We start from the raw sequence: 25,152 nt of genomic DNA on the forward strand, positions 1-25,152 counted from the left end.
ACTCACCTGTGTAAAGACTTATCTTTAAGATTCATGCAATTAGGAACATCCACTGCCATTTGTGCATACTATCTCTGTTGCTCTTTCCCCACCTAGGCTCACTCACTTCTGGAATCTCGGCCCAGCTAAGAGATGTATGGTAGGTTTTAAATCAATTTTTAATGTGTATTTTATATCATGTTTTTATCATGTTTTTTATACTGTTTGTTTTATACTTTGAATAGTCTTAGTTTTTGTGAACTGCCCAGGAAGCTTCGGCTGTTGGGCGGTATAAAAATGCAATAAATAAATAAAATAAAAGTACCCAGACGAAGAGACTGCAGACACCAACCAGTTGTTTGGCAGGAGGGCAGTGAGTGAAGACACTAGTCGACCCATTCCTCCTCCAACGCACAAACTACTTATCAGCATGAACACTGTACTTTAAAAGATGGGCTTCATATACAGCCCCAGCAGCTGAATCAGGGGGATAAAGTCCATACAGCCATTTACATGAAAAGGTTTCCATTTCACTAGGGATAATGCACAAGTTGGATGGAGACCTGCTCATGTAAATGGCTATATACGAAGTTCAGCTAGATTTAAGCAACTGCTTGTTGCTCTATTGACAGGATGAACAATGGCTTCCCCTCTAACATGCGTTTACATATCTGAAAACTGTCAATGCAGGTTCCAGCTGTATTGTGAAATCTGTCTCCACGCCATAGGCACTGGTTAATATTTGGTTATGCTAACTGCATTGCGTAGCATCTGGAGAAAATTAGATTGTCTCATGAATTTGGCACACACTAGGTATGCATGTGAAAACTATATTCTTCTGGAGAAAGAGATATGTCTTCTTTGATTGTAGTGTAAAGTAGCATATATAGATGGATGGTTTGGTATAATTATTAAGCAAATGCCATTTCATATTTATTTATAAACTCTATACAGACTAGTCTTTACCTTTACAGTTGCCAAAGTCCTTTTGAGAAAAGTGTCTAACATGCACAATGAGGTGAAATATAACGGAATAGACTCCTAACTGAATACTCTTTCTTTTGTTTCACCAAGTGTTCTCAATCTGAATATCCTCAGATATAATTCACATTAAAGATCACTTTCTTTTAATCCGGGCTGTGGAGTTGGAGTCAGAGTCGTGGAGTCGGAGTCAGAAGCAATTCTTGGGTTACTGGAGTCGGAGTTGGTAAAAATGTACCGACTCCGACTTCTAATAAATTTAAATTGTATCCTATTTCTTCGATTCTAAGACACACTTTTTTCTCCATATAAACATCTCTAAAAATGGGGTGCATCTTAGAATCGCGGGTGTGTCTTAGGTTTTTTTTTTTTCTGTTGGTGGTACTGAAATTAGTGTGCATCTTACCATCGATGGCGTCTTACAATCGAAGAAATACGGTATATAGAATTGTGATATGTATATTCACTTGAATTTTATACTGAAATGATACTTTAATCTCGAAAAAGGTTTATGTTACTTATGTACCTAACTGAGTTCATTTCTTTTAAAATGGTCATTTGTTAAGTTGTTTTAGGTGTTCAATTGTTTTTTACTTTTTTGTAGTTTTGACTTTGATATCAAAGTATATAATTTAGATTTTTGAAATAGTAAAGAAAGTTGTTCCTGATTTTCTTTTATAGTTTCATATCCTATTACTTTATAGTCTTTTGATAAACCGCCCAGAGAACTTCGGCTATAGGGCAATATAAATGCAATTAAATAAATAAAAATATAACCTCATTGTTTTCATTTTTGGGCTTCTTTAATAAATAAAATAAAAAAAACCAGAATGTCTTAGTTATAGCCTTTAGACCCGGGCTTTAACAGGTTAGGGTTCTAAAAAGTTGCGTGCTTGCAGTCAATGTAGGAAACATATAGGAAATTTATTTCCTATATCAATATATAATTAAAGGAATCGGAGTCGGAGGTTTTATGTGCTGACTCCACAGCCCTGCTTTTAATAAATTACTTATTTGGGACAAAGGGAAGTGTACTTACATTTACTACTTACCCGTGTAAAAGTACCTTCAAAGCTATGGATATCCATTTGTGGCTTCTGAGCATAAACATATGCATTGATTGAAAAAAGATCCTAGAATACACAATTTTGAAAAATCTATGTAATTTAACGATATCAACATCCTATACAATAAGGACAATACTCTTTCCTATAGTTGCTCTATATCAATTTGCAGCACTCCAGATGATTTGGCCTACAATTTCCATGATTCCTAGCCACCATACCCAACGATGAGGGATCATGAGAGTTGCAAGCCAAAACATCTGGAGGGCCACACATTACCCACCCCTGTCCTATGTGGCCCTGTCCTCCCTCCATCTCAGTGTGCAGGTGCAGAAGCAGCATACCATGACATTACAGGGAACAGAAAGTATCTGTGTGCCTCCCACACAACATCCAAACCTTTACTCTAGGCACTAGAAGTTTACTTGAGATTATGCAAAAGAAAGTGAGCATGTGCGGAATATTGCTATTTGTATTAAAATCAATAATTTTACTTATCCGAACCACGTAGGAAAAGATATTTAGAAAGAAATTGTCAGCAGCATTCGCAACTAGAACATCAATCCCTATCAAACCTTTACATTTTTACTTTCATAGAAGCATGGATTTTAATTCTGATTGAGCATAAGTGACATAAAACCTAATTAGGCAAAGATGACTTTAAACTCTAAGAAACCTGAAGATGCTCACTGATCCAGCCTAGTCCAGCTCTAAATTCTGAATTCAAGTACAAGAAAAATGCAAACCATGTCAGGCATGTTTTTTGTTCCTTCTTGAAAATACTTTATAACAGGCGCTAGATCCATTCCTGGCCAATATTTTGAGGTGAAAACTAGCAATTTATACAGACATATGCTTTTAATACTTATACTTGTGCAATAACATTGAAAAATAATAGTACATGTGTACTCAAATACAAAACGTTCATGAGATGCAACTTGGAATTCACTAGTTCACCATAGTTTCTCATTTTCTCTGAAGTCCTCTTTGGAACTTACCCTAGCTAACTTAGATGCAGTGGTCTCTCTTTCATCTTTATCACTTCAGCAGTTATTTAGTTAAATATCACCAAGGGCTCTTGGCATTTCTACGTCTCAAGCACGTCTCAAGATCTTCCTTTAGTTTGTTGATCTTTATGTAGTGATCCTTATACAGTGAGCTTTCAATCTTATGCTTATTTGTGGAAGATGTTTTTACACCAATATACTTTATTCTTGGTAGTTTATTATTGAATGTTTCACTTTTAGAGTTTAGTTAACTCAGAAATACTGGGACTATTCAATGTTCTCTTCACCTCATGAACAATACAGAAGACTGACACCTGAAGTGGATGCACACCCATCACATAAACGGCCATGTGCATTATCCATTATAATCGCTGCAATCCAGCAAATAGTAATTTGCACACAGGACTAGATTTCAATACATTAAGCTCCCTTCTGCATGTGAAGGGTCATTAGGAACTAGAAGTACAGTAGGAGCATTGATCTAATGAGCTATAATTGTGTTTGTAGAGCCCCTCCCTTCTTCTGCAGATGGTATGACTCTCCCTCCTTTTGTAGATGCTATGTCTCAAGAGTAGACAACTCCTGACACTCTCATGGATCATCCATTCATTCAGTACAGGAAGTTCCACAAGGTATGCTCAGGACATGTGTGGATTCCGTGAAAAGTATCAGCAATAGAAACTATGCACTGGTTAACGCACATATATTCTATCAGGAACAACTGTCAGGGTAAAGTTATTTATTTATTTATTTATTTATGACATTTCTATACCACACAATAGCCGGAGCTCTCTGGGCGGTTCACAAAATGATAGCTATATATAAATATGATTTATAGTATACAGTATATACATATGGAGTTCTATATATAATTTTTTAAGGAAAGCAGACAAAAGTATAATCATCAGTAATTTTAATTTCCATTGAGTTTTAAAAGAATGCAACTCTAACCATATCTTCTACATCACATTCTTCTAAATTATTTATGCTTGCCCATCCAACTATTTTATTCATATTTTAAGAGTGCAAATCAGATTTCAACATCTTCCATTACAAATTATCTGTTTTTATACTAAATCATCAACCGTTTATTGTAAGCTTTCACACAAACTTCCATTCAGTGCATTCTTGTTCTTCTAAGTTAGTTTTCATCAGCCTCTTGAGAAATAATTCATATGAAACTAATACACATGTGGTGTCCTATATCTTCATCATTCACTTCTTCTCAATCTGTTATCACCTACAATTTAGATAATCCAGGCTATTATGTGCTTTATTGTGCTCAGAAAAATAAGAGTCTCAGTACAGCAGAAAACTAATACCACACACATGCTTGTAATACAATAAAAACTATTAACGAAGTGAGCCAAGCACGAAAATTTTCTTCCTTTACAGACTCACATGCCTTGCAGAAATTCTGAGCAAACTAGATCACTTTTAAACTTGCTCTGTCCTCTGAAAAAGCATAGCCACTACATTAAAGAAGTCTCAACAGCAAAGAGAGCAATTTATATATTGGGGAGCAGGAGGAATTAGATATACCAAACACCTTCATGACAAACTTCAAAATTATCGTAAATTATATTTGAAGTAATCAAATTAGTGAATAATTGCTCTATATTGATTATGTGCCTTTGTCACAATGCCATTTATCTTTAAACTATGATTAGAACTAAAATGTGTAGCATTTTGTTGAGTGTCATGCATTGCCATCTATATTTGTATATTTGCCATCTATATTTGTAAGGAAGTTTTAATTTTAGATTAAAAGTATAGGGAACTGGCAATACAGCATACTAGAAAAATGTAAGATTTTTTAAAAATGATAAAGGAATTGTTTAGCTGAATATCTCCTTTTTACTTACATGCAAGAATTTTGGAAGGATGCATCCAATTGTTTGCATAAGTCATGAAACAACAAAATGATGGTACAATAATGACAATGTTTTCCTCTACTGTTCACAATAATAATTTAGAAATCACTCTGGAGTTATCAATAATGTAGAAAAACCTCCTCTATTAGGTCAAGGGCAACATTTGTTCACCTTACTTAAAGATCATTAAAATACATCCTTAATCATAACATGCAGTTCATTACAAATAAAATTGCCTTTGGTTCAATAAAACTAATTAAATGTAAATGGTATTGTTTACTGCTCTATGGATCTTTTGATATAAATCAGCAAGTCACCATTTATTGAAAATTACAGTGACCTCATTGCTGCTAATAAATTTACTTGATCACTTAAGCCAGAGAAGACTATCCAAGAATATGCATTGTGCAGGAAGGCACTATCCCACATATGACTATGAAACCAAGAAACCTAACCTGGGTGTTACAGTTCTTACAGCTCAGCCATCATTAAATGACTTGTTGAAATTTTAATTCTCTGATCACATTAAGTGGTTTGGGAAGACAACAAAATCTGTACTGATCATCTTTGGTGGTGTCATCTGTTCTTTAAGAAAGCTCTAAAGGTTTGCCGGTTTATTTATTCTGGGTGTCACTGTGGATAAGGTTACAGTCCTACATTGATGATGGAACTGACAGCCCATGACAACACAAGATACAATCCTTTACATCAGATAACTACAGAAATCAAAATGAGTGACAGTTATGGACAGTGTATGTTAACTACATGACCAAATTGCTTAGTCTGCATCTATGCAAGCCCTGTTTCTTTTCTTTTAAACACTATTTTATGAATTAAGAGGAATGAATTTTTCTAGGCTTTAGGATCCAAGACTGGATGCTCCTTTAGCTCCATCCTTTTCTGCTTGAGTCATTTTTAGCATTACGTCCTCCACCTTGTTCAAACGATATATATTTTTAAAGCAAAATAACTCTTTTACTGAATTTATCTCCACTATAATTTACTCATAAGCTTACATGTTGTTTTAAATCCTGGCTAGTGGCATTAAAAATATAACTGAACCTTGCTTCAAATTAAATTAAGAACATAAGAAGAACCATGCTGGATCAGACCAAGAGTCCACCTAGTCCAGCACTCTGTTTACACAGTGGCCAAACAGCTGTCGACCAGGGAACCACAAGCAGGACATAGTGCAACAGCACCCTCCAACCCATGTTCCCCAAGAACAAGTGTATACAGGCTTACTGCCTCTGATACTTGAGGTTGCACTTAACCATCAGGACTAATAGCTATAGATAGTCTTCTCCTCCAGGAATCCATCCAACCCCCTTTTAAAGCCATCCAAAATAGTGGCCATCACCACATCTTGTAGTAGTGAATTTCAGAGTTTATGTGCTGTGTGAAAGTACTTCCTTTAATCTGTCCTGAATCTCCCACCAATCAGCTTCATGGAATGACCCCATTGGTTCTATTAATATGGGAAAGGGGGAAAATGTATCCCTATCCATGTTCTTCACATGATGCATAATTTGTACATAATTTTGTGCATAATTCTGCTGCCAACACTGTGGTTTAAAGACTGCATGGAAGCCATATTCTCTAAATTGTGAAACCTTACCAATCCCAGTTGTATAATGATTTCTCAGGGGAGTTATTTTTAAACTATCAATCATTCTTTAAAGGATTTTAAAATGTCTCAACATTCAAAATTGAAATGATTCATTCATCATTACAGCATTACTTTTTCTATAAAAACAAATCATTTATTTTCTGCACCTTGAAAACAAAAACTGGTGGCAGACCTCTGAATGGGGTGAGATCACATCTTGTATGGGCAAAGCTATATGGACTGCAATGATAAAAATGGCAAGAAGAAGGATAAACATGAAGCATCTCCTCAGCCATTTTAGCAGCAGCCCAGCAGGTGGCATTCAAGAATTACTGTAAAACAGAAATCAGCCCATCCTAAGTAACTGCAATTCATTTGCTTATTACATGTCAAACAGGGAATCCTACAAATAATAACAATTTGTGGTAGGGGTTATAGATTATTAAATAGAAATGTTGCATACCAACTTTTGTGATAATCATGACTTGCAAGGATTGTGTAGCATTCAATATAGTAGGGTTGAATTACAAATACACAGTTTGGGAGCTTTAAATTATCGTGGTTTCCAAGAAACTTGACTCAGCTGCCTTCCACCTCATTCAGTTGTTTGATATCTTATGGCAGGAGTGGGGGAAATGTAGCCCTCCAGATATTGTTGGACTGCAGCCCTAGCCAGTACAGCCAATGCTGATAGGAGTTGCAGTCCAACAACATGTGGAGGGCCACACAGTCCCTATCTCTGCCTTATGAGATGCTGTTCAAAAGATAGTGTAGGGGAATGCATATTATCTCTGCCATAATCACGATATATTACGCAAAACAAAAACAAAAAACAACGTGCTACAGAACTCATGATTTCTAGCAACGTACAGTTGTCTCGACCATTACTCGAGTCTCCCAACCTGACTCAGTTCATATATCTAGGGGATGCCAGGCAAATCACTGTGGGATACATATGCCTGATGTTTTCTTTGCAGGCAGGCTGTTCTCATACAGAGCTGAGTGTTATGTAAACACACCTTGCCAAATGGGTGCTATAAACACAGCCCACAGCAATAGCAGCACCTCAAGAAAGTGCTATTTATGTCCACCATCTTTTGGGGAGTGCAAAATTAGTTAAATGGTCTTTTGTATTCAAGTCATGATATAGATTACATTCAATACTATAGCCACACATATTTTTAAACTGATTAATTTCATATTCCAGGACTCAATTACTAAATAGTATGCATGTCGAACAAAAAGTGAGCTTCATTATAGCTAAATATTACTGCTTTGTTTTCAGAAAAATCTAGTAAGTAATGAATACATATCTAAAGTTTAAGTGGCAATATCATTATTTTGAAATGCATGAAAAGTAAGAATTCGTAAAATATCAAACACATTACACTTTACAAAGCATTATGCAATATTTAAACTATATTCTTAGTACAATGTTCAGTGGAGCTTACTCCCTAGTAACTGTGGAGCTAGAATTTCAGTTTTCAAGCTGAACTTCTTATGTATATAGGTGGATGATATTTTATGAAGGCACATCTGGATGACTACAGCCTTCAGGCCAGAAAAGATAGATAAGAATGTCTTAAGTCTTCTAAAGGCATATCTAATTAGAATTAGTTACTTGAGCTCCTTTCTCCATTCCCCCTTTCATTTAGAAAATGTTCCAGATTTATGTTTGCTATCCTGTATTTCAGGACCAACACACACAATCCAAAGAACTACCTTCGGCATGCCCAAGGGCTTGAATATGTCTAGTGGGATTTTTCTTTTTTCTTTGAATAGCAATCTTTGCCACTGCACTTCAAAACTTCTTTGAATCTTCCTCCAATTTCAAAGTTAGGTAGCCATATATCATGAGCTGGCTAAGGAATCCAAAGTTCTCTGGATATAAGGAAGAACTTGCACAGTTCTTTGCATCAGTATCTATTCTGTGTTTTCTTTTTTAAAGAGTACCTTTTGGTACACTATGTAAAAGTGTCTACTACACTAATAATATTAAAACAATAATTGCTATATTAAAAAATAAGCACCCCAATTTTTTTTTACATTTGTACGCCACCCATTAAGAAAATGTTCCCAGCGCAGCTTACAATAAAAGAGAACCAATACATCAAATGTAAAACAACAACATCTAAATGTAACATTAAAAAGGTGCAGATGACAAATATAATAAAGCTCACAGCACCACTAAAATATAAAATGCACAGATCACTAAAAAAAAAAGTTGGAATTAAAAGTCAAAAGGGCTAGGGAAATAAAAATTAGTGTCAGGTGACTGGAAAATAAAGAGATGCCAAAAAACAAACACACAAACCATATCAAAGCGTAGGTGCCAGGTGGGCCTCTCTGGGGAGGGCATTCCATAACTAGGACGCTACCACCAAAAAGGCCTAGAGCCACATGCCTCACCTCATTTGGCAGGGGAACCCAGAGAAAGACCTCTGAAGATGATTTTAGGGATTGGGGAGTTATATATGGGAAGAAACTGGCCCTAAACTGATTAGGGCTTTAAGTTAAAACCAGTACTTTGCATTGGGTCCAGAAAACCAAGCATATCATTACAGAAAGTATAATCAGTGAGCCTTAGAGTCCCTAGGAAATGCTTTTACTACAACTGATAGGTCATTTATTTCAGTGGTTGTAAGCTAACTTCATGTTTTCTGATTGCACCTGTACTTACTGCTTACAGACAGTTTTTTTTTTATACACGATACAATTCTGTGACCTGGAATTAATGAACACAACTGCTCCAAAACACGTAACTGCATTAGGTACAATGAAAGAAGTGAAATGTATAGCTACAATGCTTACCCCTAAAGCTGGCAATCTCTGTGTGCAACTAACAGCAACTTTTAGTTTCCAGTCTGTTTCACCATCTAGCTGATCAGTTCGGATAAAACATGAACCTTAAAATTGCAAAAGAAACAAAAACATGACAGATGTTTTAGATCCCATTAAAGTGGAAACAGGCATAAAGCTATGGAAGCTTCATTACTGAAAGGTTTTACACCAACACTTTAAATTTCAGTATAGCACAGGGAGACAAACAGGAAGATTCTACAGACATGGTTCAAGAGGCAAAGATATGTGTGTGCAAATATTTCCTTGAGTTTTGCTTTTAACAGTTTGCCCTGAACATAAAGCTCCAAATACTTTTTTTAGGCTTTTCCAGGTTCACTTTTTTGGCTGGTGTTTGTAGCTAACAAACTATTGTGGCTGCAACTGACCTTGCTCCTTCCTCAACTTAGGAATGCTTTGACCAAAAGGAGAAGTTTGGCTGTTTTGGAGTCCTTCCAATGATCAGCAATGAAGAACTGAATCCCCACCAGGCTGTGAAGAGTGGAGAACTCGGGCCTATAGTAGAGCTGAGCTTCACAATTCACTGCTTGCAGTAGCGCTAAAGCTCAGCACAACTTCAAGGACAAGCCCCATCTCTACTCAGAGGCTCAGGAGAAAGGCAGGTGCTTTCAGCTGTATTCACAGTAGACTTCAGAGAGTCTGCTTCCTGAGTCATTGCTTTCAGAGCTCAGGGTGATGACAGGGATGAGCCTCCCCTGTCCATTTTCTCAGTTTAGGAGAAAGGCAGAGGCAATAGATCTGTGGTGTAATAATCTAGTAGCTGACTTACCCTGGAAAATTACTGGGAACAAAGTGAAAAAATATACTCACTGGCAAAAACAAAACAAACAAAAAATCCAAACACAAATCTTTCCCCCTTATCAGGTAAACCTGTACCATGTTTTAATTGTCAATGTGTTAGAAAGACTGAATTATGGATCAAAAGGGTTGTTGGTAATGGTTTTGTTTGTTGTCCTCTTTCTACGTGGTTGAACACAACACCTTTTTCTTTTCTTTAGTCTCAATTAAAACTAAAGCTCCACAGCAGCACTGGGAGCCTGGGTTTAACCCTGTTCTTTGTTGAAGCAGAGGTTCTCTTTCCAGATGGCCAAAGTTTAATTTGCTTGGCCCTGTCTTTAACAGAAGAGGGAGTTAACCCTTTCCTACCTACTCCACTCCCTCATTGGCCAAAGATAAAATTAAAAAATGGTATTTTGAGGGAAATGGTTGGCCAAATATCAGTCAGAAAGTTTTATTTGGGTGCCTAACTCTGGATGAATTTGGTGTTACAGTCAAGTACGTAGCTTCTAGCTAAACCCATTTTTAAACATTTATTGTCTGCTCAGTGGGCTAACTGCCTGAAACTACACAGTTCAGACAAAAGGCACCTGAAATCATATCTGACCCAAAGGTGGAATCTTCACGCAGTACTCTGTTAGAAGAACTTACAAGTGGCTCAACATCTATACCATACTTGCTCAATAAATGCATATTCTATAAAGCATGTAGGAAGCAAACCTTAATTTGTAAACACTTTTATAAATACTGTATTTAAACATACATTTTTCAGTCTCAAAACAAAAACTGGATAAAATAATTATTTCTAGAAAATCCAAAACCTACACAGTAAGCATTTTTCCAGACACAATTACTAAAACTAAAAACGCTGTAAATAAGCATAAGGCAACGTAAGAATGCCATGCTTCTACAGTACATTCTAATCAACAGTCTATTTTCCATCATACTTTCCCTATACAAGACATTTCATGGTTCTCTTTACCCTTCCTGTCAATGGCTGCTCTCATCCATCAATTTCATTTAGAATTATACTATAGATCAATGCGGTTCAAGACCAGTGTGGCTCCTGTGAATGGTTGACTGCACATATATTCATTTAATAGAGCTCACACTATGACATGTATTGGCCAGCTGCATTTCCTCTCCACTTCAGCAGTTAATTTCATCAATAACTTATCTCATAGTCCGTTTCCCTTTTATCCAGAAAAAGAGACTGCTTTGTGCCAAGTCAGCTCTCAATAGTGATCACTACAGCAAAACCTAAACAATAAAACGTCCCCCAGCCAGGCATTTCAAAATAATTCTTTAGCACTATCGGCAAGACTTTTCAATGTACCAAGACATACAGTTCTTAAGTCTGTATAATGAAGTTTAAAAAGTATACAAATTAAATGGGCAACGAAGACCACATGAGAAATAACTCATGACTAACTGCAGTTATTTTGAATACTTTGCGACCTGTAATTAAAGGGCTGGTTCCGGATTTAGTCATATTTAGAGTCAACCTAAATATGTTAGGTCATGACTACCTTAAGTCCCACTGAAACTTGCGATTTATTTCCACAGCTGTTGAAAACCCCAATTTCTTAAATTTAGAAAAGAGTTAAAAACAATTAAGTTTGGACTTTCACTTATTACCATTTTTCTAATCCTTTTGTGCTTTTGGAAAAACATGGTTGCAATTCCAGAGAAACCTCTCTTTGCTGGTTCCCCTTTACAAATCCTAACTGACCAAATTGGCTTTTGCCAAAAGTGGCTTATATTTACAACAATTTGTGCACAAATTTACAGGTGAACCTTCATAACTCTTCTCTTTCAAGCCACCCTCTTTTGAGCCAGAATTTGCTATAATCTAGGTCAGAATTTTTTTTACTGCCAAGGTTCATCCTAAAAATATGTGAGGAAATTATGGCCTCTGTGCATTAGTAAAGTATTGTTTATTTTATTATATTTGCCCAACTGCAAATGCCCTCATAGCAGTTTTCTTTTTTAAAAAATCAAGTTATAATGAGCCAATTTGCATAGTTCACAGAAATTACATATAAATGCTGGATACTGCTATTTTCTCTTAAGGTAGCCGTAGCTTCTTCAGCAAATAGAAAGAAGTAACCTCTCTTCACAGTTTTCTCTATGAAAGTGTAAGGGCGAGCAAAAGAATCCCTTCCAAAGGCAAAAATTAAAGGCTCAATCTACGCATGTTTACTCAGAAGTTCCACTTTGTTCAATGGGATTTATTCTCATGTAAAATGAGAATAGGTTTGCAGCCTATTATCCTAATTTACTGAGTAGTGACTAACAAAAAGGATACAAACAGTAGACCTCTTCGTAAAACAAAGCAAAAAGCTTCTGGCATTTAAGTACTGGCTTGATAATTGATGAGAGTTCAATCAGCACAGAACTGAGCATGTCAGATTGATCTCTCTCTCTCTCCCCCCCCCCCCCCACTTAAAGCTAGAATCATCCTGCAGAATGTGCTCAAATCAGGAATTCCGTGCCACAACCTGGGGACACTTTCTACTTACCAGTGGCCATCAGGGCAGGATCTACACCACTGCTTTATAATAGTTTATAACAGTATTGACAACTGTTGAGGCGCATGACACATTCTATACATTGTTTTCAAACCATTTTCAAAGTGGTACATCCTGCTTGGTGTAGATCTGGCCCAGGTAACATGTTATTGAGAAATCTGAGCAGTGTTATCATTTGAGCTGTATCTGATTTTAGAATTCCCTTTCAGAGAATTCTTCAAGCTTGCTCATTCATAGGCAGCAAGTCCGGTTGACTCCAGTTTGAAATAACACTTCTGAGCATGCTTGGTACCATCATTTCAAGCTGTAGAGTCTGCCTGGCAGACATATTTGCTTATCTACAAATGTTCAAGCCCTCCTGCTACTGGTTATCCTCTCCTCTGCAAAAATCTAAGGATTAGCATGATTGTGAATGGGAAGAGAATGGCAGGGGACAGACAGAAAGCAAGAAGAATATTAAGCTTGATCCAGATTCAAATGGGTCCGGATCTTTTTCAAAATGGTCCATTCCTTGTCTAGAGGAGACTGTTTGCTTTTCAAGGCCCCTCCCCCCTACACCTTCTGATATTGTCTTCATTCCTTCTTGCTACTTATTAGTTATCAGGTATTTTCACAAAACTACCAACTATTTTGCTTTTCAAAATAAAATATTTATCTCTTGTAGAGCAGTTGAACATTATCCTAACCCATTTTATTCAAAATGTTGAGATTCATTGGTTTACTTTACAAAACACAGTTCTACTTGACAAATAATTTGAGTTAGCAGTGGATTACGGCTGATTAATACAACCTTTGAGAAAGTGCTGAGGATTTATTTCAAGGTACATTTTAGAATAATTCATGTATTTGATGCTATATGTCCCTCAATATCTAGAATCATTCTAACTTGGCATTTAAACCAAAAATAATCAAGAAAATATTTGAGAAATACCACCCAAAATTAAAATGTATCCAAGTGAATCACTGGTGTTTCGCTTTTGGTGTCTTTCGCTTGCTGTACAGCAAGTGCAGAGTAGAGAGTGTGTGAGGCAGGGTATCAGGACATTTTATCCTATCCTATTTAGGATACAAGGAAGAAAAAGGAAAAGAAAAGAACAATGCATCCTACAGCTATTATCTAAAGAAAGGCTAAGGAGGAACTAGTGAACAAAACAAGCTCAGTGCCAACTCTAAAATATGAAGACTTCTTGAACTGAGGGTTAATCTTCCAAAATCCTTTGTAATGTATTTATGCCCATCAGAATTAATAGCAGGGTTAGGGAAAGGACTGATCTAGATCCAGTAAATAGTAAGGTGAGAAATGCTTAATCCCTACCCTATTCCTAGCATTGCTATTCTGACCAAATTCAGAGCCTTTCACAATTGCTTTTAAGTAAAAAATGAAAACCCTAAAGACATCCAACTATGGATCTCCTATAGTTTGACCTTAAATGGGGGTAGGGGGATGGATACTTATGAAAATGGAAAACAAAATTCTAGGCAAAATTCTAATTCTAGTTAGTAATGTGCTCCCTGAATCATGGTTAAAGTGAACGGGCTTTAACCCATTACATTAAGAGTATTTAACACTCTATACCATTTATTTTGTATTAATCTGCTATTGGGTTCCAACAGAAATTATTGGACTCCTAAATTGTTAAGTTCTTTTTTTAAAAAACAAACAAACACAGATTAGGCAATCTTTATTGCAAAATGCTGGAAAAGGAACAAAAGAGAAAACATAACTAAAAGCACTGGGTGAAGTACTGAGCTTGCACTAATTGCTTTGCAATATTTTGGGTGTGTGTGTGTGCGCGCACACACACACAAACAAACATCTATTTTCTTTTAAAAAAATCCACTCTACTGCTCTTGAAAAGGTAAGGCTGTGAAAATAATAAAGTGAAACTTAAGGTTCAGGTTTACCTGCTCTATTTTGAGATATTACTGGGGGTAGAACAGGTCCAAGCTTAGGTATTGGTAGTTTCACTTTCCAATTCATTTCAAGATGGGTAAATTGAACTCTGTTAGCTGACTAAGTTAAACATAATTTTTTAAAACTTAAAAGCTGAGATGGAGAGATGAAAGTGCAGGACAACAGAACACATAATTGCCAAGAAGTATATTTTGATCCCAAAAGCTGTTACTGAAAAAGAAATAAGACACAAATAATACCCCAGTGTTATTTCTATGCTAGTCCTGGGCCATATTAAGAAAGGAAGAGTTAAATGGGCTGGCTCCACCTTTACAATTTTTCACTTGGAATATGACAGATGAGGCAGATTTGACTGAATTCTCGTGATTAGGTGTGTGAGAAATGGGAACACTTTATGAAGAACTGTAAAATACTCTGTGCGTATGTATCGTGTGTGTGTGTGTGTGTGTGTGTGTGTGTGTGTGTTTACATGCACACTTCTCCATGAGATCTTGTCCAACTAACATATACATGGCTAAATTTTGCTGTTAGGGCCTTTTTGTATGAAGTATAGCAATGCTTCTTAAAATTCCTTAATTAGCATCATGTTTTGTTTTTACTTTCAGCATCTATCTTTTACTTTTTTAAAGAACAAAACTATACTAAAATGTTTCCTTTTATGCCACCATGCAGCCAAGGCTGTACAAATAAAGCTATTCTGTCTGTATTCTCTCTCAAGTGTTGTATCTGATAAATTTTTCACAAATGAGAACATTAGCTACAACTAATGCCAGTTAAGCCTCACCAAAACTGAATTATTAAATCTGCCTGCCTGTATCCTGTTACAGCCTTCTTATGAATACTTGATTTTATTTTGTATAATTGACAAGAGTTGTCAGGAAAGGGTGGTTTTAATGGCAATCAAATTAAGATCAACTGGTATAAGTGTCACAATGAAGAGTCTGTGTCAAGTGTTGATGAATTAATTGATGGGTCATTGAGAAATGAGGTATGTGAAGCTGTCATAAAGTGTTATACCTTGCAATATTAGCAACCTGCTTGCTCAGAGTCGAAACTCAAGAGCACAAAAGAAAAATACCTCCTTCGTCAGCAACTTGATTGTAAATCATTTATGACTATGTGAATATTTTTAACCAATAACAAGCTAAAACGAACCACTGAAGTGATACATTTGGGTACAGAGTTTCATTTACAACATTAAGAAAAAAAATCAGCTTTCATACATTGCTGTAAATAGGAACTCTAATATATATATATATATATATATATATATATGTCAAATATTTACGCTATAATGTTGTCACCTGGGACATTTGAAAAAAACATATTGGCATTTATAAGAGATTGATGGAAATTAGTTCTAAAGCATTAATTTTTCCTAATACCACTGAAAGTACTATGTTCACTCAAGAGATATTTGATCTGAATTAAGAAACTGATGAAGCAATTGATTAATTGGAATTTAAGCCATCAGTCACTGGATCCATCAACAGATTCATTTACATTCTAAACAATCAGCTTATGGTCCAATAGGATACCATGTATTAATACACAGTCAATATGATACCCTGAACTCATCACAATTCCTTATTGACAAGTACACAGATGTGTTTAATCCAAGCTTGATCACACTGCATATATTTTAGGGTTTTATATCGACTCTGCACGTTCTAGGAATTTTTATTTCATTTTATTATACATTACAGAATTATTTTGCATTCATCATCAAGAAAAAGGGAGATATTTAAAGCACCTGCCCATGTTCTGTTCTATGATTTATCTTCTCTTTATAGGCAGAAGCCCTTGAAACACTGTGAAATCAAAACGTTTTGAAATCATTCTATGGCAGCAGTTAATTCACTTTGCAATTATATTTAGTTATGGAAAACTCCCTAAAAATAGAACAGTTATATTACAGACAATTGCTACATGTCACTTCTGTGTCAGTGACATGAAGTGACCAGTAAATACATAATACTAAATTGTTTAACTGTTTGGTCTGAGAGAGGAACTATACATTCTTGTTAAATTAAGCTTACAATCATAAGTATACTTACTAGGGAATAAATCCCACTGAACTTAATGTGGCTTTCTTGAGTAAACATGTTTAGGACTGCACTGTAAATCTCAATTGTTACCAATATTAAAAAATACTCATTAGCTCTAGAGGTAATACTTGATACTTCGTGTGTGTGTGTGTGTGTGTGTTTGTGTACGCATGTTTTATGGTTCTTTGATAGAGTCTTTTTGGTTGTGCCACTTGCTCCTTTGGTTTGCTTTTAACTACTCAAAGCAAGGTTCCGTCTTTATCTTTCTGTTGATGTAAGGTTTGTACTAACAAAACTGGGTTTTTAGGGATTACTAAAAGAAAAATTCATGAAAGCTTTCCCAGAGGTATGATTTTACTTAGGTATATTACAAGTCACAGTATTGCAATGAGTTTATATTTTATGGTGTTTAAACTTATGTTTGAATTCTGCTTAGGCATTTTGGAATGTTAAGTGCTGTATAAATATTTTAAATTAATTTATACCTAGGTGAACTATTTGGCTCAAATTTAAATAGTAGAAGGGATCCAATGTTTCCCCACCCCCAAAAAGAACATGACAAATAATAAGTCAGTATTGCAAGAATGCACTACAGGAGTATTAACTCCTTTATCAAGAGAAAGCCAACTTTGAGCAGAATTCCACCACCACCCCCAGCAAAATTTACTCCTGTGGTCCAAAGGACTCCAGGAGCGCTTTGTAATGTGGTGGTTCTTGTGTACACACAGCCATGTACAGATTTATTTATTTTTACAAAACCAGAAGAAGTCTATTCCAGTACTTTTGATGTGGTATAATAAACAAAATGGAATTTTTGAAACACCCGAAATACCAAGTTATTTTCCTTACTCTATTTTGAGACTTTACTGGAGATAGCATAGGCCCAATTAGGTATTTGGCAGTTTTACTTTCCCATTCATTTGAGCAGAAGTAAGTCAGACCCCTGATCACTTAGTAAAATAATTTTGGTTTTAAACATACCAGGACAACTGACCCACAATTGCCAAGGAGTACATTAAGTATGAAGTGGTTCAGGTTTGCTTAAAATAATAATAAAAAAGGCTTTAACTCCACTAGCTTGGGGCAGGGGTTGAAAGAATAGGACCAAAAAACCCAGCAAATGAGATTTCATACAGCTACATAAAAACTCATCCTTGATTACTACTGTCTTGAATGAGAAGCATTTCTTGCAGTGCTCACAGAAAATATTCAAAGTTTGGGCTTTGCCATTACTACTATGGTTGCCTCATTGTTCAAAAGAATATTTCAGTGTTGTTTGGGCTAGGCTTTCAAAGAGTGTTTAATTGTTGTAGTAAGTAGAGATATCAGAGAAATTCATAATGAGTTTGGATTTCAATGAATCCAATCCACAGATTCTGCAGCACACCAGCTTTTCCCAAGTCACATGGATTCCACTGACTTGCAGACAGGTTTTTTTTCCTATCTGAAATTTTATGCAAATTTAGTTGTAGAAAAATGTATAAAATTAAAAAACACTGGGCAAAAACACGCATTTCCCCACAGGCATCAAAACCCACATGGGGGATTTGCACATTTCCCCCCCCCAGTGTAAATTTGCACAAATTCAGGAAATTGGAAAGATTCAATTCTGTGAATATGCATATGATGGCACAAAAGGCACCTGACACTCCACAAAGCGCAGTCGGAATGGATTTTACAAAATCTGCACATTCGTAGTAGTAGGTATATGAAATTATCAGATGTGCACCCTGCTCCCCATTCAAGTAGACATTATCCTCTTCTCAACACTCTTCTTCCCAAGACTGGGACTTAATGGGCGAGTTCACACGATTTAACAGTTGGCCGTGGCATATTTAAGTTACGGTGGATTGTGGTATATGCTGGCATCTATTTTGAATATTCAAGTAGGAATTGTAGCTTGTCATGTTGTCCAAACCCGGGGATTGTGGGTTCTGTGAATGTAAACCCACCTTTGCATAACTCTAAAATAGGCCGTGTATTCTGTGAGGGTTGTTTAACCCTTGCATAACACAAGGTTTCCAGGTTTGGACTATATGACAAGTCATGACTTGAATACCGAGGATGGTGCTTATGGGTGCCACAGGTTAAATAAGCCATGGTGAGCCATGGCGATCATGCAAACCCAATCAATATATATGCTGGCTTGTAAGTACCACAGATGGTACTCAACACATGATGTTCCACTTTTCCTTTACAGGGCCAACACACTACATTCCTGAAAAGACACCCCCCTACACACTCTCAAGGTCAGGAGCCTTCATGAATTGTCACTGAAAGAAAAACTGGCTAACCTCATGCACATGAGCCTCCTGTGAGGTGGGGAATACCTTGCCTATATTACAGCTGCAGCTAGAGGGATAAGGTAAAGAAAACATAGCTTGCCTAAAGAAAACATAGTGAATTCATAGTAGAGGCAAGGTCCGAATCAGAATATCCTTGCTTCATAGCTCAGCCTCACAGCCAACACACTACATCCCCTCTTTAAATATTAGCATATTAAGTATAGTATTAGTATACTTAGTGTTAATGTTATTATTCCACAAGGGTTCATGTATAAAACAATAGGTGGAACACATACAAGCAATATTATTCAGTGGCTTGAGATAGATGTCAAAACACTGCTAGCCTGAGTTAAATCAAATGTTAAAACTGAAATAGGAACTGAGATACGGTAACAGATTAAAGTAGTTTGGACAGATTGTTGGCAGTCACTCATGCCCTGAAGATAAAAGTTTATTTGGCCGTATGTGCAAAACTTCAGTCTAGTCATTTGTCATTCTCTGTAGCAATACATTTCCCAAACTTTTTTTTTAAAGACAGGTAGATTTTACAATGTATGGTTTCTAAACATAATAGAAATTTCCAGAACACGTGCCACAACTATTACAGCCTTATTATTCTGTAGCAGTCTGTTCAGAAAGAGATAGAAGGTGACAGTTGACTTAAACAGCTGAATTTCAAAGTGATGCCACATTTTCTGTGTAATTTCAAAAGTTCAGAGTGTCAAACATCTTTGTGCAAAAAAGCACCAAACAGTAATCTGTAATTAATTATAATTTGTAGATGCAGCAAACTACTAAATAGGAATGTTAACAAAATATAACATGTCTCATTCTTTATACAGGGTATGTTTATCTGCTAGAGTACTGAACATATCTGGAATAATCCTTTTTCTTCTACAATAAACTGGCAGCATAATATAAATGCAGAATTATGGTTTAGTTTGGGAAAGCATAATCTAAGAAGTCATAACTGCAATAAGAAATAACTATGCAAACCACGTTATTAATTAGTTACATTTTTCTTGAATCATTGCATTTAATATTTTGCACATCTATCTGTAAATATGAAAGGAAGCATACATCCGATTGTTATGAAACTTTCAGGATTTGTTCTACCTCTATTTGGTATGGGTTTAAGCATAGTGAAAATGTTGTCCTCCACCATGAAACAAAACAGCGACCAATTTTTTTTTTAGAGATGTACTGCTTCAATGTAACCTCCAAGACCATGAAACCTAAATATCTGAAATTTGCAGATTAAGGGGACACTGTATAGAAAGCACAAAATGGAATGACTCAATTGAGAATGAGGGTAGAGAATGAAACGTGGCAGTGGGCAGAATGGAATAGCGGGTGGAGTTAGTGTCAGTTGGGAAAGTCAATTGCAGAGTAGGAGCTGATGCAGCTGTTTGTTTAGAGGAGAGAGAATTAGTTGAGTTAGAGGTGAGGGCTGACAGGGATAGCAGTTACTGAGATATTAGTTAACTAATATTAAAAAAAACCTTTAAAGTGTGAAAAACCAAACAAGCACAGTTTGAAATCAGAGAAGATTAGTAGGCTGAGTTATAGGCCTGCCCCTCCCCCTACTGTGGGGCAGCTCCATCTAAGAGGATAGAATGGACAGACCCCTCCCCCAGGGGGGCTTATAGGGGTGGACGATGGCAGGGGCCATGCCTAGGGGTGCCAGTAGGCATGTATTCCCACAGCTGGGGTGGGCACAATGTGTCTAACTCTGACAGCTCTGTAGGTTTGCTGGAAGACTTCTCTGTATCAACCAAAATGCAATTCCAAGCCGGGTCCTAGTATAAATGTAAACAAAACTCAACACAGTATTCCTATAAGTTATCCTTCTTTATAGTTCAAACTACTCCTTTGATATGAATTAGAAATTTCTTAAGTACTTACATGCAAATAGGTGAATATCTGCCAATTTGCTCCAAGGCCTAACTCAGTCCCTACCTCTCCATACACAACTGCCATCCAGCTGCTATTCCTTTAGGGTGCAGCAGCAGCGAAGGAAAGCAGGGTCACCATCAGCCCTCTCTAGAAGCCAGCTGCATTAGGCTTTCCTCTCCCACAACTTTCATCCAGCAGTCATGTGATAGGCTGCAGCAGATAGACCAGCCATTGGCTCAACTGAAAGACCAGCCATTTTGGGATCCTCATCTCTTTGGACTATTTCCATTCCTTCTGGACATGATAAGACCAACAACTTCCAGCTGTTACACCATTACATTTGCTTTACAGCTGGTCATAAGACCCATAAAACATTAAAAACTGATGCCCAAGTTTTCTTGTTTTCCTTTTCCCTACTCATCCCCTTTTCCATTTGTGTTGTGACATTTTAGATTATAAGCCTTAGGGCAAGGATTCATTCTTTTTATTGATTTGTAAGTCACTTTGTGAGCCTTTCCAGCTGAAGAGGAGTGTATAAATGTTTTAAATAAATGTTTTGAATAAAGCTGCATTTCAAATTACAAATATTTATTTACAATATTTGTATACCACTCAATATCAGTGTTCTCTGTGCGGCTTACAACAATGTATCAGATAGGATCCAGACTAAGTAAGCAATGTTTTATTCTCATTGAAATGAATAGGACATGTTAGTTATGACTAGTCTAGATCCAAGCTATCGTTTTTGCTTTTATCCTTTTTGCTAAACCAAAGCTATATAAATGTGCATACAGAAATATAAACTGCATATAAGACAATATTTTGGGTGAGGAGAAGTGCTTAAAGTGTTAGAAATACATTAAGTAATAAATCAGTCAAAATTACTACATGTGGAAGAAACAAATCTTTGTGTTTAATATTTATTTTAAAAGCAATTACTTCCATATGCTTAATTTTTTGAGTATTTTCGTTTAAAGTAGTGCCAGCATAATTGTTTTAGGTATTAGATGCTTACACCAAATCATTCCACAAAATTTCTTATGACAAAGTGATTCAATGGATGTCTGTGCTATATTACACAATTTGTAGTCTTTATTACAGAATGTATTACATTATGTGTATGAAAACCATATTTAAGAGAAAGTATATGAATGTATCATATCAATGTAAGTTAATATACTAACTCAATCCTATACATGTTTATACAGACATAAGTCTCACTGAATTTAATGAGGCTTTCCCTGTAGTAGTTTGTTTGGGATTGCAGACTAAGAGCAGTATCCAATGTTAGTCCTACATAGAGTAGACCTTTTGAAATATATTTATTTAATTTACAGTATTTATATACCATTCCCGTTCAGAATTTCAGAGCGGTGGACAAAATAAAATAGAATAAAAACAAATTAAAAGTACATTTTAAAACAAACGAAGTGCAAAATAATCTGTGGCTGGTCGTTAAGAGAAGGCTCCCTGAAATGAATGAGACTTAAATTAGTCACAACTAAGTTAAATCATATTCATTTCAATAGGTCTACTTTACATAGGACTAACATTGAATACTACTTTAAGGTTAGACTATAGAGCACTATGAATTGAAGAACCAAATTTTTTGCACAGTTCCACAAACTGATGAGTAAGCCTTTGTACAATCTATTTCCCAACTTGGTACACTCCAGATGTTTGGATTTCAACCACCATCAGCCCCAGCCAAAATGGCTAATGGTCAGGAATGTTGGGAGTTGTAGTCTAAAACTTCTGGAGGGCATCAGGTTAGGGAAGGTTGATCTATACTAGTGCTTGTGGTCTGATAATCTTAATCCAAGCCAACAATCAGCAGAAGGCCACCTATATGACCCATCAGTTCAAAGGATGCATACCAATTCGTGCTGGAACAATGCCTCCCAGGTTAATTCAGCAGTAGAGCTAAAGCCAAGGTTAGGTGGGCTGTAATGACTCGATTGTCATGATGAAAAACACACTTCTCCTGCCTGGAAATGTCAGGAGTATGGTCAAGTCTATAGCCAGCTGTTCATAAGCCAGCCAGGCATTGACAATCAGGAACAGCTCTGTAGCTCTCAGGCAGAAGAGATGAGCATGGTAGATGAGAATCAGGGAGAAAAGATGAGTATAATGGCTGCTTCAGCTCCCTACCTTCTTATGTCTAAAGCCCAAGCTTGGGTAGCAGCAGCACACAGTGATTGTGGCAACCCATCCCACCCAAGACAAATTTTGCGTACCATCTGTGAGAGGTGTTTCATATCGACATGAGGAAGAGTATCTCAGGATGCAGCCTAATTTTCTGCAATCCAAGTTGGGCAAGTGGTTTATTCAAGGTGATGACTTCTCAATTACTAGAATTGTGATCTTGACAAAAATATTGCATAAACTTCTTTTCAAATAAAGGCTTTCTTGTTTGAGTATGTCTATTTAACATAAATAAATAATTGAAAGCAAGCAGGACCTGGAGCACAATAATATACATTTTCAGTTGCTCTAATTATCAGTGTACATACTAAATCACTCCACTCACAAAGCATGAACATAACAAGACCAGAAAATCTCAACATACCTGTTTTTTCTGAAGTTCTCAGAAACACCATATCAGATGGGATTCTCTGATTCTGTTGGAAAGGTAGATAGTATGTTACAACAACAATAATAATAATAATGATGTTCAATTAAAATAGACTTTATCCAGGTATCTTACGTTAAGGATCTACAGTTCTCTTGTTGTTTTTAAATTACAATAAGCCACAGTTCTTTAAATTAAGTATCGTACAAGTATGTATGTAGCATAAGACAGACTTTGGGGTCAAGGGGAAGCAAGCCTTTGGTTCCAAACCTATTACAGGAGCCTGTGCTAGCAGGTTATTTACCTTCTGACAAACAAATGTCTAACCTAGCTGTCTGAAAGCTAGCATTCATGTGGTAATCTTCACTGCCAGGAATGTTCTCTAGAACAACATGCATGCACAAACTATCCCCCACCCCAATTTGGTATCTCGGGAACTCCCAATATTTTTTCTGCAAAGATAGGAGGTACCCTAATATCAAGGTTTACATATATTATTGACTGAATCTTAAATTCAATTTGTCAGCGATTCACATTTTCATTGTTTTAGAGTGGGTGGAAAGCATAAATACGTGTATTTATTTTATTAGACATATTTTTAAACCATCCTTCATTCTTGTTGATAGTGTACAAAGGGTACAACCATAAAAAATCTGTAAGATACAATACATAATAAAGGGATAAACACACAGATCTTGTGATAAATCAGTTGAGAACCACCAAATACAAAACCAGATCAACTGTGCTTAAAATGCTTGGACAAACAGAAAAGTTTTAACCTGATGCCAGAATGATAGCAATGTTGAGAGAATTCCACAATCATGGAGCCAGAACAGAGAAAGCTCTCCCCCTTGTCAACAAGTAAGAGTGCAATCTATGTTGATAGTCGGCAGCCTCCAAAGTTGGAGACTGCCAAGTATTCTAATGCGGAGCAGCAGGAGCACAGAGATGATTCTCGTTTCTGTTTTGACTACCCTTCATTTTTGAAAGATGGGCAATTTTGCCCATCTAGCCATGACACTTTGAAGCATAAGGGAAGAAGGCTGGGGCAAGCATAGGAAACTTCAAAAGGCAGCTTCACCAGTCTCCTTCCCTCCCCAAGAGCCGCCCCTTTTCCCTTTCTGAGTACAAAAAGAAAACCATGCTCAGGTTTCTGAGTACAAAGAGGTAACTAGTGCGGGTTTCTCCATGCCAGCTACGAGGAGGAAAGGAGCACAGTTTACTGTCTGCGGCCATAGGATTACTCTCTAATCTACTGAAGGTACTTGGAGAAGATCTTAAGACACAAGTAGATTGATATAGGCACTTTGTCAGCAGCTCCTCTAATTACAGGGGAAATATTTAAGTGAATGTGCATTCAAATTTAAAATCACACAATAGAATTTTGCATAGTGGAAATGGAGATCTCATTTCTTTGACCTTTCAGCTGAATGAAGTTCACACAGAGAAAAAAACAAAACTTTCTGCTTTGAAGGTTCCAAACTTTTAATAGTTAAAGATTTAACATATTTTATACAGAATTACTTTCAACCATAAGTGTTGTGTAGCGCATTGAACATGGTCTAGTGCAGTGTATTTTTAAGAAGTTTGTTTTCTGGAAAAACAAACAAACAAACAAACCCCAAGACTTCAATTATGTCTTTAAAATAAAGTAACCCTTTTATTCCACCAGAAGACGAACTATACATATCTTTCTCCTTCTCTTCTATCTATAGCACATAGAGGAAGGTTAGGCTATTGATTAGCAGGCTAGTT

The 25,152-nt window shown here is 36.4% G+C and overlaps 1 protein-coding gene across 3 annotated transcripts in view; it reads right to left on the reverse strand.

Moving 5' to 3' along the window:
- Positions 1-25,152, reverse strand: part of ATP9B (ATPase phospholipid transporting 9B (putative)) — a 170,298-nt gene that overhangs the window by 95,298 nt on the left and 49,848 nt on the right. For all 3 annotated transcript variants that reach the window (XM_063130467.1, XM_063130466.1, XM_063130464.1), the window contains exons 7-9: positions 23,395-23,446; positions 9,326-9,420; positions 2,013-2,093 (exon numbers count right to left, since the gene is read on the reverse strand). In XM_063130467.1, the coding sequence (XP_062986537.1) occupies positions 2,013-2,093; positions 9,326-9,420; positions 23,395-23,446 (228 nt within the window). The remainder of the gene's footprint in view (positions 1-2,012; positions 2,094-9,325; positions 9,421-23,394; positions 23,447-25,152) is intronic.

Source organism: Elgaria multicarinata, chromosome 7, assembly GCF_023053635.1.
Source record: "Elgaria multicarinata webbii isolate HBS135686 ecotype San Diego chromosome 7, rElgMul1.1.pri, whole genome shotgun sequence".
NCBI lineage: Eukaryota > Metazoa > Chordata > Lepidosauria > Squamata > Anguidae > Elgaria > Elgaria multicarinata.